This window comes from Bombus affinis, chromosome 7, assembly GCF_024516045.1.
Source record: "Bombus affinis isolate iyBomAffi1 chromosome 7, iyBomAffi1.2, whole genome shotgun sequence".
In the NCBI taxonomy this organism is placed as follows: Eukaryota; Metazoa; Arthropoda; class Insecta; order Hymenoptera; family Apidae; genus Bombus; species Bombus affinis.
In genome coordinates this window covers 4,866,265-4,886,642 of record NC_066350.1, presented here as the reverse complement: position 1 = coordinate 4,886,642, position 20,378 = coordinate 4,866,265, and the positions used below count along the sequence as shown (strand labels likewise).

Here is a 20,378-nt window from a genome sequence, read left to right as displayed (position 1 = left end):
CTGCGTAATCTTCCATTAGAAAGTGTAAATTCATTCTCATCTAATACATGATCGCAAACTTTCGGACAGTAACCCGCATCGCGTTTCGAAGAAACTACGTGTAATTAAAATTTTATCTATTCTAAAATAATTTTAACACGGAAATCGTGTTCTGTTTTATTGGTAGAAGCTGTTAAAACAGGACGGACGGATGCCACAGAGCGCATGCACGGTTGGTGGGGTTAGCCACGCACGCAAACACGTAAACTCGTGCAACCCTGCTGCAAATCGATCGACTTCTCACTTGTTTCGAGAGTGTAGTGCGTAGTACACTCCGAAAATTGAATCGTAGGACACGAATTCGACTACGAGAATAGAAAATAATTTCAAAATCGATCAACATGACGAAGGATTGGGAAACAGTGGCCACGATGGCTTGCATGAAAGGCTTGCTGATGCTGTTCAACTGTGTTTTGTGGGTAAGAGGCTGTTTCTTTTGCTGTAATCCACCCTTGACACGTAGACTCGAGAAAACCTTGGAATACCTTTCACCCAACTGTTGCACAATATATTATCGTTTTGATGTCACAGCGTTATTCGAACGTCTTTCCCCATTCAACTTATCCTTATTCCATTCTTTTATCGTTCGTTATTTTTACGTAGAAAGGACATAGAAAGTAAGTTCGAAAGATGATGCAACAGTTTTACAGTTGTTCGAATCATTAGGGCAATCATGGTGATTTTTCTGCGAACAAGAACATTTCAAAGAGAGTTTACCGATGTTTCGTGGAAATCTGCAACAAATTGATGTGAAATTATCAATAAACATTGAAAATTAATAGGCAAAGATACTTTGCGATAGTTTGAAATTGTTTGACAACGACTGAAAGTATCGGAGCTGTTAAAGATAAAATTACGTTTTATTAGCGTAACAAGACAAGAGTGTATTCAACGAGTTTAGTTACACGATCAAGTTGGCATTTTAGTATAGAATTTGCTTACTTGGTTAAACTTAATATTGTTGAATATTTGTTATTTAGTTGGAAAAATGAACAAAATTTATTGCTTCGCACCAGCGAGATATCATTTGGTTTGTTATCGGTGTGTATACGTTATTCGTGCTATCAACATCCTGTTCTTACGTAGATGAACGTTATCGTCAACCTTATCGTAAGCTTTTTCCCTGACAAATCATTAATCGTATAACATATGTTCGAATTAAGCTAAATTAAGTAAAACTCATTATTTTACTAAAAATATCAGTTACTATATATGTAAAAAATAAAATATTTGTACGTTGTACCAGTAATAATTGTATTATTTGACGTTCCAATAATTAATTACTATAATAGTTACTTTAGGGAAAGATAGATAATTTGAATTACAACTCGACTGGACAAGATACCATCTTTTTCCATTTGGTTTGATAGTACACATAAGTAAAATTTATGTAAATCATTTGTGTACATCACTTAGGTATTTGGCATATTGCTACTGTGCATCGGAATTTGGATGCGAATTCAACTTCACGATTACATGGACGTAAGTCCCGAGAACAGCAGGGCAGCTTTATTGGCATTGGCTTGTCTGGGCGGTATTTTAACTTTGACAGCGACGCTCGCTTGCTGTTGCACAACTCGTGGCCATCCAGCCCTCTTATTCCTGGTAAGCGAATTATACTTACTTGCTACTTTGTTATTTACGGGAAATCTCTGTCACATTCACCTCCACAAGTTGTGCCACTACTTGCATTTCAAACCGTATGAATAAATTTCTTGATTTCTACCAAACGCGTATCATCGATTCGATTAGAAAATCCGTTGTCCTTAAATACGTTGACTTGTTAAATCTATAATTAATCATATCATTAGCCTTACAGAATGGAATTTCACTTTACAAGCTATTTACTAAAAGATTTTGTTTGCAGTACGGTGCATTCTTAGCTATCGTTGCATTACTGGAACTTGCGGCTGGTGCATCGATTTATGCTTACCGTACCAATTTAAATGAAAAATTCGACCACGATCTCAATCAAACAATGTCTGCCTATAGGCACGACGAGACCAAGACCATCCACATCGACACTATGCAGTCCACAGTAAGCGAACGTATATTTACTATTTACAAATGCAAAATAACTACAGAACAAATTATTTTTGTTTAATTCTTTTAAATTATTTTATTCAATATTGCTCTCTTACTCTACGTAATTTATATTCATCGATACTTAAATTACCTAGTTAATTTCATTATGTATTATTTTATATGTATGATATATTATTTTATATAATAGATATTTTTACAAAAAGACATTGTAAAAAACGGTAATTACCTACTATTTGTATTGCCAGAGGTGTTTAAGTATACAGCTATCTGTGGCACTGATACAACTAATAGAAGCTAATGTAACATCCGTTCAATCAAATCAAACCTAAAACGTATATCACTTCTTCTGAAGAGCAAATTCTATAATTTTAATATTACGTACTACGTAGCTAGCGTACTTTTCCTTAACCATTAAAAGCAACGGAGATATTTCGATTAGTAAAATCCCTTACTAATATATGAGAAACGTGGGAGCCATACGAAACACCGAAACAGCCGCCAAGAGATTGGTATATTGTATAGCAAAATAAAGAAAATTATGCGTACAAAAGAGTGCACTTACTAAGAGACTCGTGTGGGCGGCAACATGGATCGCTAAAGGTACAGCGCTCGTTTTATCCTCATGCTATTCAGAGCTGAACCGAACGAAATAAACGGTATTTGGACAATGAAAGCCTCGTAGGTGTAAGTTCCTTTAGACGCGGCAACAGGAAACAGGAACCGACACTTTCGTTTCTCCAAGAAATTGAACGATGAACAATTCGTCTGCACCTCGATGATCCATATTGCCGGCTCCACTATAAACAGACTGAATCGTTGCATAAGTGGTGGACTCTGATTTTAGTTGCATTGCTGCGGTAACAGAGGTTTCACAGATTGGGCCGATATATTTCCACCGATGCAAATTCCACTGTCTTGCTGCAAAGTGGCAGAATATGAGTGTAACGTTAATGACGTAAACGACATTTATACCCAGGTAAGATAAAAACGAAAGCGATATAGTAATTAGCGAAAGTTTTATAAAGAATCTAGAAATAACGATTTAGAAATACAAATTACGTTGAGAAAGATTTTGTTCGTACGTCACGCGTGCCTCTTCGAACAACACAACCTTGTTGTAACAAAGATATTTACGAATATACTTTGTTTCTTATCACTCATCTTACATTGTCGGACAAAGTAAAAGAGTGCAAAAGTAGCGCATCTACACTCGCGCATATTATATTATTCTATAACGAAACATTTCATCAGATACGTAGTACGTAATTTATGCATACGTACAATGATTCAGGCACGTTTCTTATAATTTCAAGCTAATCATAGGAACGATAAGTTGTTCAGAGCAAAAAGTTACAATAATTCAAATGAAAATTTTCAGGGCTGCTACACTCGTGTGTTACGACTGATAAACGGCAACATCGGCTTGGTCGCTGGAATAGCAGTCGGCGTAGCATTCTTTCCGCTTATAGGGGTCTTCTTAGCCTGTTGCTTAGCTAGCAACATTAATAAAGTCAAGTACGAGCAGGTTGCTTAGAATTTGCGCCGGTTGCAGAAAAGCTCGTCGTATCGGTAAGAAAAATGCACAACGTTCGAAAGTTGTACAATTACAATTTGTAACAAAATTTCGGAAAGAACGGGACTGTTATTTTTCTTATTACGCTTAAGCGGTGCAAACAACCAAAGTTTTACTACGAAACGATTAAATTCAAATAGGCAAATACGAATCTCTCTTCCGTTTTTTACGACAACTTCTTTCGACACGTTCCATCCTACGCACACCGTTTGAGCTCCAAGCGAGCATGTATCTTGCTATTACTTCTTACGCTTATAAATACAGATACGTTGAAAATCTCAGCGATTCGAATGAAAAATTCAACGTGGATCTGCACACTACGTAAAACGTGTTAAAGAGTTACACGTTCGACATTTTTCTCAGAATTTAATCATTCCCATCCTTCGAAGAAACGGGCAATTGACCATTTTTTACATATTACAAGCGTCTACATGTTATTATTATCCGTATATGTTGTAAAAACCTTTTAAACATCTTTATTGTCACGTTGGATTCTCATAAGATTCTTGTAAGAACATAAACAGTTATTGCGTCCCGTGCATAGTTGCACAAGAAAGAAAACACAATCGTAGGAAAAGACGGGAATGAAGAATATCAAATACGATAAAATATGCGCGTTTGCATGAAGAAAGAATTCACATTTCATGAAAAACAGATCCACGATTATCGAGGTTAATTAAAGAAAAAGATACGAGTTCTTCGATGCGTCTAATTAGCGCAAATTTGATTGTATTTTTTTTTTAATTAAGTCGATGAAAATGAGCAAGTCGATAACTGCGTCTGATTGATGATCCTAATATTTCGTTATGCAGTTAATCGCATAATAAATTGCCCGTTCAATCTTGCAACGATAAGAGCGCACAGAAGAACATACATAATTCCATAAAATAAACTGAAATATAATCCAACTAGATGGAACGGATCTTATTAATTATTTAGATCGTTGTGTTGAAAAATATTCTATCTAATAAAGCAGAATAGCCAATTCCAAGAAAACCTCAAGTACGATAATACTTTCGAACAACGTAATTTAAAGGTATTTATATAAGGTAAATGAAATTACATGCATGTATGAAATATCGTGTAAGTATATATCTTTTCAAGTGTATATTTTATGGATATACCTGCATAATCTATACGCTCTTTTGTTATCATCGATAGTACCCCTACTTTTTCCTATTGTTTTATCATTTTGAGTATAACTAATGAGTTCATTTATCAAGTATCTTTAACCTTTAAATTAAGAAAATACAAATATAAACAGCATAAACTAACGTTTGTAGCTCGATACAGTTTAATATTCAGAAATTGTCAGAAAATATTTCGGAATATATTTCGCAAATATTGAACACGTTTAAAGACTAGAAGGCAAAGTAACGTCCATTTGATAAGTACAATTACGATGCGAAACATCAATGTACCATAATGATCGATCGACGAATAACCAGATATAACTGGCAAGAGAAAGATCCGTTAATTACAGTAATACGCGAAAGGCTTGAAGATACAATTTCAAATTCTATTTTTATTATTAAACAAGACTCATGTTTACACTAATTTTTACAAACTTTTCATATTTGTGTGTTCATATTTTTAATAAAACCAAACATACTATTTACTACTATCAGTTTAGCGGTACTATTTAATAATAATATTTAGAGATTTAACGTAATTACTTTGTTCTGCTTGCGATAGTTGTTAGCTTACTTGTTAGTTGCGTGTATCAACTACGTCTAAAATGTTACATCGTTGGCTAAAATTTGATTATTAATGGTTGATGATTTCCTAAATATAAAAAAGGTGACGCGATTGCCTTGTGATATATGTATGTATGTATGTATGTATGTATGTATGTATGTATGTATTTATGTATGTATGTGTGTATGTATGTATGTATGCATATATGTATGCATGTATACGCATATATGTTGGTATATATCTATCTTATAGCGAACATTTACCTCATAACGGTGCTACATTGTGCCGCAAGACACGCCATCATAATTTTACCGTAATTCCAGTCGAATTATTACCTGTTTCACATGGTATCTCCTTTCGACTACGATAGTATATTATCTTTCAGCATTATATTTGTTCGGGATTTGGAGTGGCCGTCTGTTTATGATTCGGACAGCACATCTCCCTTTTTTGGGAAAATCAAATTTTGGGAAAGGCAATTCGGACTTTCCCAAAAAAGGGAGATGTGCTGTCCGAGTTATAAACGAGACGGCCACTCCAAATCCCAAACAATATTTTCACGTTAGAGAGGAAACAAACAAACAACTTATTTTTCGATAATTGTGATTTTCCCATCTTATACAGATATATATACGCATGTACGTGTATACGGATAAAAATATGTTTAAAAAATACTTTTATCATTTTGTATTTTTTACGTTATCTTTTATTAAGAATTTTATTTCATTCCGTTCTGATTAATATGTCAGAAAATGGCAGAAACAGTTTTTTTTTCCAGAGATACATCGATCTTTCTTGTTCTTACAACTTTGCGACATGTGTAATGTATATTTTTATGCGCATATAAATACATATATAAGTTGTTGCAGAGAATTATTATTCTTGAGAACTACGTTGTACGTTATTTACGTCTATACAATATTTAATGGAGAATTAAGATCGTTCGATTATATGTCACACACACGCGCGCGCGCGCGCGCATACACGCGCGCGCGCGCGCGCACACACACATAATATATATGTCGGCTGGATGATAGGATTGGGGGTGGAGATGTTCGATGAATCTTCGTTGATATTGGCCATCGATGCGGTGTAACAATGGTAGAGTTTATTGGCACAAGTGAGTGGTATTACAGCGTTGGTAATTAATCACAATGTTAGATACTCGCGGCGCTATGACAATGGCCTCGGGTCCGGTAACGAATCCGCGGTCAACGGGATGTCGAACGTGTATACTTCGTGGAAGTCTAAGTTATATTCAGGTCGCCACAGAACAAGCACTACGTACCGGAGAATTACTTGTATCGTCGTTAAAATCGTACGAAAGAGTGTCTCTCCATCACGGTGACGCTGTCGAGGAAAACTATGATGGGTGTGTCTAAGGGCACGAGATCATCGGATTCGTGGAGAAAAGTCTTCATTCGGAAAGTGAGGGAAATTGGAGTTACTGTTAATTGGTCAATTTCCATGTTGATGGTTGGGGAAGGGTGCTAGCCGCCCTTAAGAGAAAGTCGCCATCGGGCCGCGTCGTTCGTGAGAAAAATAGATTTCTCCAATTTTCCCGTAGGTGCTCTTTCATCTCCGACATATATATATGAAAAACATTCTGTTTTCTAACATTCCATTTCGTTAGATAGATTATAGACTATATTTCTAGATGGTCCCAGGAAACTCCTATTAAGCGTTAGGTAGACTACCGTGGAATTTTAGTCGGTAAGTCCGACACTACCCCGCCGCTTCCCAGAAGTACGGCGGGGTGTCCATGACGATTTCCCCACGTATAAAAAAAATAAAAGGAAAAAAAAAGAAAAAACTATATTTCTAGATATACATATGCACGTAGTACATTGATCTATATTTCGTCGCATAAGAAAATAAGATGACAAATTTTATCATCAATTTTATCATTTTGCTTTTTTGTTGAAAGGACACGACTATGTTTTACGTGCTTCAAAAATGGCTTACTATAGTTTTATCTTTGCATTGCTCATATTCGTATTCGTATTCGTATTCGTATGTAATTAAACAAAATTCCATGTACGTAGTATACAGATGTTTCTCGTCTAAATGTTTCTGTCTCCAAACATTTAAAACAAGTTTAGACTAATATATTAAAGAAATGAATTGTTAACCGAATAGAAGTGATTGTCAATTGTACATTGTTGAATTATACACATACGATAAGACTTATTTGATATATTGTTTTACAGAAATTTGAAAAATTATTTACGTTAATATACGATATACCGTACGTGTTAAAGTGCGCAAGAAATTTGATATACGTAAATCCTCTGTTTCTGCACAGGTGCCTTTAAGCACAGGTGTTATTTAAAGCTCAAATTAAACGAACATCGTCGCTCACAAACAGTCACAAATAGATTTCACATATACATAAACTATTAAATCTTACAAATAACAAAAAACAAATTATACATGTGTAGTATCTTAAATAGGTCTAGAGTAAGGACAAGTAAGGATGCTTTATTTCTAACTAGTTGATATAGCTTGTGTATTCAATAACGATGAATATAATGATAAAGCGTGACAGATTATTCAGTGATAAACAATGTCAATGTTCGTTCGACTTAGCGGCTTTATACACCCGACCTCTCGACGTGCGCTCTTAGAGTCTTCAAAAAGGACTGACTTGACCTTAGATTATTTCTTAGTCTTCTCGGGGAGACGACCCCCCACTACGGTCGGATCACGCCACCGTTCGCGCCTATAATCACGTATGCCACCTTCTTTGTGGATGAAACAACAGACCGAAATCGACGTTTCTGGAAGTCGCTGCTTGGCGACAACTATGCGCTCGTCGATACATTGTATGCCCCTTATCGGGCAGATAAGGCGATCCGCCTGCGACATTGTAGGACCACGAGCGACGGCCAGAAACGCGACCCATACTAAAGCCTCGCAGCGTAACAAAGCGTACACCCCCCTCTTTTTGATACTACACATGTATTTATTATATTCGTATTATATTCAAATATTTAAAAATATATATACATGTATATATTATAATATATGTATAATTATATTTCATTATAATAAATATAGTATTTCAATATATTTAACCCGTCGTCTTTAACCCTTTCGCTTTGAGTGCTGCTTATAGGCGGTACTCGCAAGATGATCTGTGGGTACGAGCGCCGCATATATCCGGCATCCAAATGATGCATATACAAGTGCTATCTATAGTCAATAATATATTTTTTCGTTATCAGCAGAACATTTCCCGTTGATTTCATTGACATGTTGGATTAATCACTTCTTAAAGTTACTCATTGTTGAAATCACGCAATATGTTTCAAACATTCAAACGATCGTATACTGTTTCATGTTAAAAAAATCTATTAAATCCATTGACAGTGAAACGGTATTTCATATACGGTTTTTACAAGAATTATTGTTATTTAAAACGTATATACAGCAACCACGCACACTGTGCGTATTTCTGGCGCGCGTTTCCGTTCAGTGACAGTACTTCGGCGGACTGGACTACCGAAGCGAAAGGGTTCAGCCCGCATACTAGTTCGTTTCTGACTGATTTTAAGTAATTTTTCATTTTTCCCATATATATACATAATGGCTCACTCTACTGACTCGTCGTTTGAATTAAATGATCTTTTTCATTTGTCTCGCATCACAATTGTTTGCCTTCACAATGTTTTATAACAGTGTTAACAATATACAGACAAAATATATAATCTTTGTTTTTGATATGCCAGTGTCAGGTATTAATTGTTGCTTTTCGTTAAAATAAATATATCATTATTAGATGCTCCTTTTCCTTATAATTTTTTAGAATCTTCAAGCACAAAATGTCGCTTCAAAATAGAAAACGAAGAGCAATTTGAGAAACACTATTGCGCCATGAGTGTGAAAATTGTGACGCGGGCCTATGTGTCGTACCGTGCTTTAAAATATAGCACACTCAATTGTATTATTAACTGTTAAAGTTAAAGTATAAGATTATTAAAGCATCGTATCTTTAAGAAAAATTATAACTTAATTATCAAGGACTTCGTTCCAATGTGCTTACGTAGAAAGAACAGCATTACAGTGCTGTATCGTTTAGGCGTAATTCGCGTCATACTATGCCGTACAGAGAAACAACCCCGCACAAAATTCAACTGTACCTAAGAGGTTAAGAACACTAGGCGGAATGTCGCCTAAGCGTTCTAAAATTTGTCTCGTACGATTCACCGGTCGAAACAACGTAAAAATATAAACTGCATTCATTGCTCGTCTTTTAGAATATACATGACGTTATTATTTTAGATTGATCATTAATTTAGGTCTTAGGTTAAAATATCACACGTATAAGTAAGAATGCAATGAAATTCAAAAGAAGAGTAATCTTTAAAAAACAATCCCTCAAAGTATCTATTTTATAGAGAAAGACGATAAAAAGTTTTCTGTATAAATTCGACAGAAAATTTCGGATTTAACGAACAAACCAATAGTAAAGAACTTGATTTGTTTTCTCAACTAATTTCACTTGTCTTTCAACCCTTCGATATTTCCTATCAAGTCGAACCTATTCCCATTATTTCGAGTCTTGTTAAATTCAAGCAAAACCGTTCTATTCTCTGATAAAGTATCGAAACTTTGTCAAAAACTTCTGCTGATTTATTTCAAGCCGATTGATAAAAATAGGCAGATTTCTCTAACGGAGAACCTGGACCAAATTTATTTTACGCTCAGACGTCCGACATTTTATGGTTAGAGGGTCGACACAACCAGTAATTGCGGGGGTTAAATTACAGAGAAGAAGCTCTTTAACCAGGACAGAATTACTTAAGTGAAAAGAATCGAACGTAACGATCAAGTTACGGTCTCTTTTATTTACTTTACTCCCTCATATTTAAATAATACAATTAAGAAATAAAATTAGTAAGGTTAATAAAATGATTAATTCATTTCATAAAATTGATACCGATTTCGAAAGAAAAATCGTATTGTTATCAGTTCGCGGTAATAGCGCTCTTGTTGGAAATAATCACTCATGTAGTAAATAAACGCGATCAGTTGAATGAAACAGAAGCGACAGAGCACACAACAGACAGGCAGGTTACAAATATTAAACGACATGGTAATATCTAACATCTCTCTGTCAATTAGTCGGGTTTAATTAAATCATGTTTTCAGCAATGGGCGTATTATGTTTTAAAGAAGCAAAGTGAGGTTATCGTACTGGCAAGTAGAATTAAGATAAAATCCTACTAATCTTCCTACAAACTTCTATTCTATATATTATACAAAACATTTTGAAATGTGCACTTTGTAATACCAACGAGACACGATTATCGTGATTAATAATCACTGATTATATCGGTAAAATTTGAAACGCATCTCAAAACATATATAAAAATTACGAGATACTTACTAGAATCATACATTTCTCAAAAGTCACCAAAGTATTTAAACAGTCAAACATTCAGTATATTAATAAGCCACAATATACATACATCGATCGTGAAACCGTCTTTACCACTAATTGTACGTTTAAGATTATTGTTCACGCTGTCCACTAGTTTTTCACTTACCGCTGATCAAGGCATCGTAGCAACGTCCGCTATATTGTGGCCATATACAGTATTTAAATTAATATATAGAAAGAGAATAGCAATAAAATCAAATAAGAGAATCAGCAATAAAATCAAAGAGAATAGGAGAATAATTTTCTCATAAAATTATGAAATAAAAAGAAGTGAAAAACAAGTGCTTTCCTATCTTACTTCCTATAATCGCGAATCGTGAAAGTTTATTTTTCCCAAAAACTACAATTTCAAAGTTTCGATAAGACGCGGTTAAGATGATAAAAATTCAGACGTGAAAAGTTAAGACGATAAAAACTCACGCGTTGAAAAGTACCGACAACTAATAAAATTTGGAACACAGGATCACAGCCTTGCTTATAAAACAAGTCGCTTTACCTACTCTACCTTATCCATAGGACGTGGTCCAGCCGATGATACCGACCGACACATCTTACGATTACGAATATGTCTAATAATTGTTCGTCCTAACGTACAATTAAACGCATTTAATATCGTTTAATATCGTAAGATAAACTTCAAGAAATGCAATGACACCTTTTTAAGCTTTTGAGAATTGAGAAAGATATTTTACTCGAAAAGAGCTACAAGATAAAAAGCTATGTCGTCTTCACTCATACAGAAATCAATGAAACTATTTAATGAAGCTAGCTACGATCGTGACTAAATATTCAAATATTCACATTTTATTCATACGCGTACTTATATCTGCATGAATATATTTGTCTTCATTCATGATCATTCGTAATTAATTAATCAATTATTAATATTACACAACTTTATTCATACTGCTAAAAATCGCGATGTGCAAGAAGATCTATCCTGAACTAGTAAATAAAACACACAAAAAGGAAATACGTACTACCACCCACGGGTATGATAAATACGCGCGGTCACTTTGTTCGTAAAAAATTCTACGTAATACAACCAGCCGCTCGTGTCGATTTGGATCTTTTGTCCTACGACATGATTGAGCGACTGGAGGGACAAAAAAAGCATGCGACTCACAGTTACACACGAAGAACGATGTCGACGATGTTGATGTACTTCAGAAGAAACCATCATGAAGGCTGTCATCCTGGAAGAATTATCAAACCTTATGGTGAAAGTACAGGTTGTGTAATACCTGTAACAAAAGATAGAACAATATATATACAGTTTATTGTTGAAGACAATATTTTATACTTTATAATTATTACGTAATAGACAAATATAATAAATACAATAATAAGTCGCGAACAGCGGAAATTGACAGTCGCGGCAAGTCGTAAAGAAGTCGATCGTATCGAATCAACGAATTTCGGAATATTATAAAATATGTATCTCTACAGTGAACATTAACGGATACTCTGGATGCAATTAGAACTGATTTTACTGTGATTATACTGCGTGTTGCCGAATTAATTATTATCCATTTACCACAGACAGTACGCTATATTATATCAAGAATACAAAAACATAAATATTAAAATCATACCAAGAATACGAAAGAAAATGTACTATTTTCTACTATTGTCAAATATATATATGAATATTTCATAATACGATCAATTTGTAACAATTATCTATCAAATCGAATGTCTACCATTATAGGTTCAAATACTTCGCGTATTATATGACTTCGTTCTAATAAAACATGGCGCGTTTCTACTGACAGTTAAACAAAGCTGCGCAATACGAACAAAACGCAATGCGCAGAGCCTGTTTAAACCTGTCTGTGATAATGTACTTTCTCGAATGTAGTGAAACCCATCGAAAAAGTCGAAATAACAATTTTTCATAGTCGATTTACGAGTAACGAAGCAAAATGAAAATATAATTTGAATTTCTTACTCAAATGGAACAAAAGCCAGAAAATCTATGTCCAATTAATGTTAAACAATTTATTTAATTTCTTCGAAATAAAAAAAGGAATTTCTCTAATCTTGCCTTTTTCATCTTGGTATTCTTAATAAACCGTGAATTTAGAACTTGTTATATTACATATTAATTACGTCAATATTACGAAATATGAGTTTTTTCGAGTATGAGAAACGAAGTCAATTAGATATTGAATAAATGTTACCAATTATCTAATTAAGTAGAGAAAACAAACGTATGTATACGTTTGCTTTTCTTAGAATAAATGAAATATTACCACATTCCGACGAACAGTTATCACATTTATCATCGATCGCTGCGATGGCGCCGTCTTGACTTTCTTCTCGTCCTTTCGAATTTCGCAGTATCTTTCTATTAATGCTCCGAAGTTTCCCTCGCAACCAAGCAATAATCTGCACAAAAGAGGAAATATTAAAATATAATGAAACAATCAAGGTTAAATTGCATCTTGATAGCTTGATATTCGAGCTATCGGTACATAACAAAAAAAAGAAAAAGGGAAAGAAAGACCGATCGAAGAAAAAAAGATAATCAAATACTAGAGTACGAGGAATTTTATTAAATTATTGAATAAGAATGTACCTTAGTTAAACGAATACACTAACAATTGCTAGCACAAAGCATTTCCTACGCAATAAAATAATCAACACCTATCGCAGAGTGACACTAAAACGCGTCTAATCGCTTCCACTTTCGACACTAGACTGACCCCCTGGCTGCACCATTGTTTACTTAGGTAATTTCAATTGGTAAGGAGTGGGGCGAGGAGGCCCTCTGGTAGGTCGAACGTATACATACATATACTTAGGCGATAAGAGTCGTTATATTCCTGGAAAGGACATAGTTTCGATGGCGAGGGTATTATGTTTCAAATAAAGAAATAATACGTTAAACTGATTGTGAAACGCGAAGATGCGCGTAGAAACTAAACACGTAAGTAAAGTAAGCGTAAGCTAATATAATCACATGAACAAAATTTATGAATTCGAAACCTGGATATCTGCGTTTAGAAATTTAGTATACGTAATACGTCATAATGTAATTATTATCAAAAGATAATAAACGGATAATAAATAAAATGGGCAGAGATTGTCGGTTAGGTAAGCGCTCTAATTGTAATAGTCCTTGCCCACTCTGTCCGCATTCTACAACTATGCTAGTTAATTTTGTAATCTATTTGATACAACGTTTGAGTAGCAAATAAATTCCTGTCACAATTTTTGATACTGTTTATATAAATTGCAATCAATACTTTCGGAAGATCATATACACATACAAAAATAGGCAATTGTTACCAAGTTCATAGTCGATGATTTTTCTATTATAATTATCTACTTAGAATTCATTAATTTTTATAGTTTTTAGAGGTCAGGACTGTATTCATATTACCATAATGCTAATTTCCATAGTAATTTCATAGTGAGCATAAGTAAGTCTACTAATCCATTTACTTGTTTAACGCTATAGACTATAGACAATGTGAAATGTAATATAGGATACGTGTTCTCTCTCCTGTGATGTACATATGTATATCTATACCTGCATTTTCAACCCGAGTTAACTGTAGATGTTTTTGCTATCTTCTTCTATCTGAGAACATGTGGCTGTATTGGCAGTAAGACGCTTTGATCACTGCGATTGGTCCATTTGAGGAATAAAGTTCCATCACATGAGTATATCAACGAATTCTGTATGGTTGTGTGAATAAGCAAAAGGAAGAAGGGAATAAGGAAAAGAGCTTAGGAAGATCAGTTAGTTCTCGACAGTCCGCTTATTTAGATTGTATTTTCTTTGTGCATAAATTTGTGATAAAAGTTCTTTATTTCGCTTCATGATGGATATAACTAAGAAAACGCGGGAAAATGCTGTGGAAGAGTGCCAGTTGATGATCAGGTTATTGGAAATGTTGCAAGAAACGAAACACGAATTGATACAAGAAAATGGACAACGCCGCTTAACTGCTTGAGAAATCATTCGTGGTGAAAAGCAACGCGTGAAAGATGCTGAAATTGTTTCTTGGCCGTCTTCTACGAGATTGTTACGAGGTGGAATTAATACTGATGCTTAAAATAGTCGGTCGTTTGATCGGATTGCGAATGATTTTTTGGTACAACTCGCGGATATGCATTCGCCTCGTTCAATGATTCAAAAGTAGCGAGAAGCGCGTGCGCAAAACATGACGGTTATGAAATCAGACATGGACATCGTATCAGCGTCGTTAAGTCGGTTGATAATCGCCGACTTTTCTTCGGTGGTGTATCTAAGAACAAATGAAAGCAAGAATTTCTACAGGAAAGAACAAGATCCTCGAAGGTATCACTGATATGTGTCTGTATCCAAGTGTACATGACAAAACGTTGAATCGTGGATTCATATTCGTCGAGTTCAAAGATCATAGAGCAACCGCGATGGCAAGACGAAAGTTTAAGAATATCGTGGACACGAACGCCAACGATGCACTCGATATAACCTCGATACATACAACCGCTTTACAAAATTTCATTAGAGGAAAGTTTAACGTTACTTGTCACTTTAACCGTTTGCGCGCAGCGAATGGGCTTACTTTTATATGTAAAGTAAGTATATACGATCACATTTATTTATATTTGTTTCTATTTCCCGAACATATTTTTTCCAGTTTCTGATTATCTATTATCTGTTTCCTGCATTTTCTTAGATAACTATTGTTAGACAAGCCCATATTCTGTCCAAATATCTCGGAGAATCAATACCAACGAAGCAAAACGCTATTGTTGCTGCATGGACAAAGACGTATCAATTGATAGCTTCTACGTTCCAGGATTTCGGTGAGTATACCAAATAGGAATATTTTCTAGAAATAACAGATATATCCAGCTAATTTTTGCGTAATTCAACGCACGATACGTTCTTCGAAAATGTAATTGATACCAATTTCACGATTCCTATAATTCTTTATCTCGAAATCTCCGTTCTTTTCGAAGTTTCGAACGTATGAAAATTTATTTCTGTGTTTCCTTGTTTCGTAACTAGACTTCAAAATAAATAATTAACGATAATCTAACGAATTTTTTAAAAGCTTGTAAAAAGAGAGATGGTGGCTAGTATATATAGCTATGTTTTATGAATATTTTTTTGCCTGTTCTTAAACAATGCTACGGGAAAACGAGCACTATTGCATGGAACAAAAGCTAGATGCTAGACAGTAATCTTGTGGTTGGGTTGCCATTCAGCTGGAATGGGGAAATATATTATAATTAAACAAATTACTTTCGTTGAATGATTTTTATAGTTGAACATGCAAAGGTCATTGATATTATATATATAACGTAAAGAGGCGAAAGCACGATGACAAAGGTATAAAGGAAATATTACAAACATAAATGCACTTTTGCATTTCTGACACAAAATTAAGATTTTAACGGAAAGTTTTCATTATCGAAATAAATTTCAAGCAAATGTTCAAAATGCGTTTGTACAAAAATATTGATCAGAGTATATTTATAATTTCATTCAATTATAAATATAAAGCACATTTTTAACGATCGTTTAAAATGAAATGTTCTAATAAGCATATTTTTTAAAAGTAATCTACTAAAAGATTGAATTCTGAAAATCTAGTAACCGCAGGTTCTCTACGTTAGACATATATTTTAAATACATGTTTAGTTAATGTCACCGCAGGTATGAATTGAACTATACATATACGTACTACTGATTAAAAAGTTAATCGGATATGTGATAATAATTTGCGAAAATCAGTAAAATTACACATAATAAGTTAGTGATTTCTATTTCAGTCTCAAATATCATCTCTCTCCATATTTGTTTCATACTTTGTTTGTCAAAATTTACGGAATTAATAAACTCGAGTAAGATGGATAAAAAGCGTGATTAATTACACAAATTAATCGTTACGTGTTTGTGTCGTTGCATCTCGCCTATAATCGATTGGCTTTTTTGTTTCTATCGTCTATGTAAATGAACACGCATGTAAGACAAATACCAGACATACATTTTGTCTGAAATGTTATTGGCCGTTCACCGATTTACTAATAAAAAACTGACATTTAAGTTTTACTATAACGAAAACATTATCGCCATGAAAGTAGGTCCAACGTTACATCTAAAACATTGTCGCGTATAAGAAATATATTAAAATTATTGCATCGGAATAGAATATTCTCTTTTCTTCTCTAAAGAAAATCCAGTATACAATCAATGTCTCTTTTTTAAGCAACTGGCAATTAATTTTATTATCGCGCGATTTTGTCACTATCTACTTGCCTATCTCTGATGGAAAAGTGGCTACGAACTCTTCTATGCAGAACCGTACAATTAAAACAGGTTCTTGTTTATGCTATTGTGCAACCGAACAGGGCAGATGCCTAATTTTATAGGTTCTTGTATACGCTAGCTTTGGTTAACCTCAGTACTTGACCGCATGGTGCAGCACTTCAATAATATCAACAACAACAACAACAGTAACGCGGTGAGGCACCGAGTCGACAGTTTTTCAATTTCGATACGTGTACTGAATGAAGCACTTTTTATTACAACTTTTGTCACATTTCTCTCTCGTTTTAACCGTGTATCGTAGTACGATGATCAGATTCGCGCAAAGGATATATCGTGGTCTTTGTCCACTGCCAATCAGCGCGGTAATCAGTCATGCTCTTTTTTAAATTCCCAAACAAATGATGGCCACGTCAAACAAGCGAGAGAGAGAGAGAGAGAGAGAGAGAGAGAGAATGAGAAAGAGAGAGAGAGGGAGGGGGGAGAGGACAGAAGTTAAACAGGCAGGATGCATCTTGTGGATTAATATTAAAGAAACACATGTAATATCAGCGATTCGAAATTTGAGAAAAGACAGATTCTCGAAACCACAGGCTTCTATACATACACATAGAAGCGGAGTTGCATTCGATCACGTTTTTTTGTAGGAACTTCAATTTTTCAAAGTTACGCATACAGAGAAATAAAGGTTCGATCTATTCGCGAAGTGATAACGTTGCAACTTTGTAGCCAAATACAGAAATCTCTATGTTATACGAACGCGCAAGCCTTTAGAAAAAATAAGAAAAATCTTTCGATCGCGTGGACGCCAACGGGCAAAATTTATTTAAACCTTGGATGTTTTATCAAGCCACGAATACCGCGAAAAAGGGCACGCTATACTGCTTCCTCCATGAGGGAAACACGTTGTTAAAGAAACGATGTACATGGCAACAAATAAACGTGCCGAAAACACACTGAGGCGCATCGCAAGCTCTTTTGATGGATTGCCACGCAAGATTGATATATTCCATCTACGAAAGGTCCGACAAAATAAATGGAAAAGAAGTTAGAAGATTTAAATGAAAAACTTTCGAGGATAGCAACAAAATCGATTCATCAGGCAGTTGCTATTTGGTGCTAGAAATCATTTCGAACACCTAACCTAATTTTTAAGATTCGGGCAACTTTAAGGAAAAGCGATACAAATGAGAAAATAAAATTACATTTTGACGGTAAAGTTCGTGCGTTTTCCGATGTTAGTGTTAATACAAGCTGAAATTTTTGGAGATTGAAATTAGCAAGAGTAATAGGAAAGGATAGCAGTGAAATTAATAATAAAATTATCTTGCAATCATCCTTCCGAAGAGATAATATAATACATTACGCATATTTGGATTAAAATATTTATAGGTACACACGTAGTCAATCAGTACTTAAAAATTCATAACAATATCCTTCAAAAGGATTAAATACGCATGTAACGTATCGCAGTTTTATTTCGTTTGTGGAAAAACTACATTTATCCAATTTTTTTTAACATTATCTCTCATTTATAAGGGTAATCGGTTCGCCTTTTTCTCATTCACGTTCTATAAAGTATGAAAGTTCCCAAGTCGAAAATTATGTACACTACGTTGAGAAAAAGATAAGTTGGAAAGTGCTGTCGATAGTCACGGGTAAACGAAGGAGAAAGAGGGTACTGTATGGCTGCATGGTCTTTTGATGGATCGTCTGGTGCGATTTGCGATCCAGTCGATCGAACCAAGAGCGGAAAGGGCCGCCAAGGCTAAGTGTAAGAGAGGAGGGTGGCTAAAGGAAGATGATAGAAGGAGGAGAGGACGTACACTTTGAAACGAACGTCTGTCTCCGGGGGGGTGGGGTGGGTTGGGGGGTTACAGGTGGTTGTTGCTGGAAGAAAGAAAGAAGGAGAGAGAGAGAGAGAAAGGAACGCGTCGAAGAAGGTGGCTGAATGAAAACGGTGCGACGAAAAAAGCGGCTGGAGAAGACCGTGCACGAAATGCACGCAATTTCATTACCGACAGAGCTACGTCGAACCTAACTCGAACAACGAAGTACAAAATGCACGCGACAACTCGTGGAACGTTTTATCCCTTTCACCGTTTATATCGCAAGCGAGCGCTCGATATCGTTGTTCCACGGATGAATTTGCTCTCATACAAAACGAAAAGTAAATTACCGTGTAACGTGCAATGGACATGGAGTAGCGCGATACCAAGTATCTCTCGAACTACTGATTGCGGAACGATTCTCGAACAATCATCGGCCGATATCCGTGTCAAGCGTGCGCTAAACAACAGTCTCACAGGATCTCCTCGGATCAATTGGACGATCAACGACTTATCAACGAGACGCGCAGAGTGGATCGTTACGGACAAGACAATTCGAACGAACGACAAATTATCGATCAGTTATTAAATTCGATCGATAATTATTAACGCGAATCAACGTTCGATATAGAAATTTTGGAATTCCCTGTTGCAAGTAAGCTCGACAGATATAACACACGTTAGATGGTGCTGCAAATTGTAAAATAAAGAGGGTTCGTCGTCGTTGAGGATACTAGGAGCAATCTCTTTTGACAATTATAAGCATTAATCAAGGGCAGGTTGGGGTAGAGGAAGAAGGGGGATAGGGATACAAAAAGGAAAAATATTTCTTGCCGGTTGTAACGAAGACACGGGGAATTATACGATACGGACGAGCCGGTATAGTCGAACGAAATGAAAATGATCGCGGTCCGATGGGCCAAACGATGTAAACCGTGCTATCACGAGGATCCCGAGGATGCCAGAATTTAACCGCGCGCGCCATCCCGTAGATGAGAGCAGCGTTCGATGGTAGGATGCAGAATGGATGGGCAGAAGGGGATGAGGCGAGGTTTTGCAAGCTCGTGGCGCCACTTGCGTGGCCTCCCCAACGTTTGAAAGGGGTGAAGGGTCGTGGGGGCGGAGGGTTGGTTGCAAGCCTCGATTCTAGGCTTCAGTCAGTCGTGCGAGGAGCGGGACTCGCTAGGGTGGAAGGCTCGTTGCGACCGTTCTGGTCACCCTTGCCTCGAGACAGACTCCACCTGTTTATCATACCGTCGCGTAAACCAACAATAGACGCACCGTGTGAGACGCGAAACGTGGGCAGAAATGTCGCCGACGTCGATCAAGAGAAAGAATCGCGGGCCGATCGAACGATACACGAGATAATTGTCGTTGAAAAGGGGTGGATGGAGTGCCGGCAGCCTAACCAGTGATTTCGGCGTGATAAGCAGCTTAATTGATCAGGTGCGATATATATCGAGAGCACTTAAC

At 35.7% G+C, this 20,378-nt stretch overlaps 3 protein-coding genes and 1 pseudogene across 5 annotated transcripts in view; 3 read left to right on the top strand and 1 right to left on the bottom strand.

Annotated features, from left to right (window-relative positions):
• The window catches only part of LOC126918299 (radial spoke head 10 homolog B-like), a 44,966-nt gene that overhangs the window by 23,683 nt on the left and 905 nt on the right, over positions 1 to 20,378 (bottom strand). Inside the window, exons 1-3 of one of the 2 annotated variants that reach the window (XM_050726011.1) lie at positions 13,384 to 13,565; positions 13,058 to 13,193; positions 11,929 to 12,046 (exon numbers count right to left, since the gene is read on the bottom strand). The gene's annotated coding sequence lies outside the window, so the exon portion shown is untranslated. Of the gene's footprint in view, positions 1 to 11,928; positions 12,047 to 13,057; positions 13,194 to 13,383; positions 13,566 to 20,378 lie in introns of those variants that run through there. The other variant, XM_050726010.1, reaches the window with a different exon arrangement.
• Positions 246 to 6,229, top strand: LOC126918303 (tetraspanin-7-like). Its single transcript, XM_050726017.1, has 5 exons — positions 246 to 458; positions 1,456 to 1,644; positions 1,907 to 2,077; positions 2,930 to 3,061; positions 3,464 to 6,229. The coding sequence occupies exons 1-5, from the start codon at positions 381 to 383 to the stop codon at positions 3,617 to 3,619; spliced, it is 726 nt and encodes a 241-aa protein (XP_050581974.1). The 5' UTR covers positions 246 to 380; the 3' UTR covers positions 3,620 to 6,229.
• Positions 13,542 to 15,446, top strand: LOC126918161 (APOBEC1 complementation factor-like; annotated as a pseudogene).
• The window catches only part of LOC126918282 (uncharacterized), a 62,102-nt gene continuing 61,772 nt past the window's right edge, over positions 20,049 to 20,378 (top strand). For both annotated transcript variants that reach the window (XR_007711298.1, XM_050725982.1), the window contains exon 1: positions 20,049 to 20,351. The gene's annotated coding sequence lies outside the window, so the exon portion shown is untranslated. The remainder of the gene's footprint in view (positions 20,352 to 20,378) is intronic.

Excerpts from the sequence above, each read along its gene's own strand:
- LOC126918303 (XM_050726017.1), top strand. The coding sequence starts at position 381 with ATGACGAAGGATTGGGAAACAGTGGCCACGATGGCTTGCATGAAAGGC. Across the intron at positions 459-1,455 it reads TGTTCAACTGTGTTTTGTGG|GTATTTGGCATATTGCTACT; the intron begins GTAAGAGGCTGT and ends TACATCACTTAG. Across the intron at positions 2,078-2,929 it reads TCGACACTATGCAGTCCACA|TTGCATTGCTGCGGTAACAG; the intron begins GTAAGCGAACGT and ends CTCTGATTTTAG.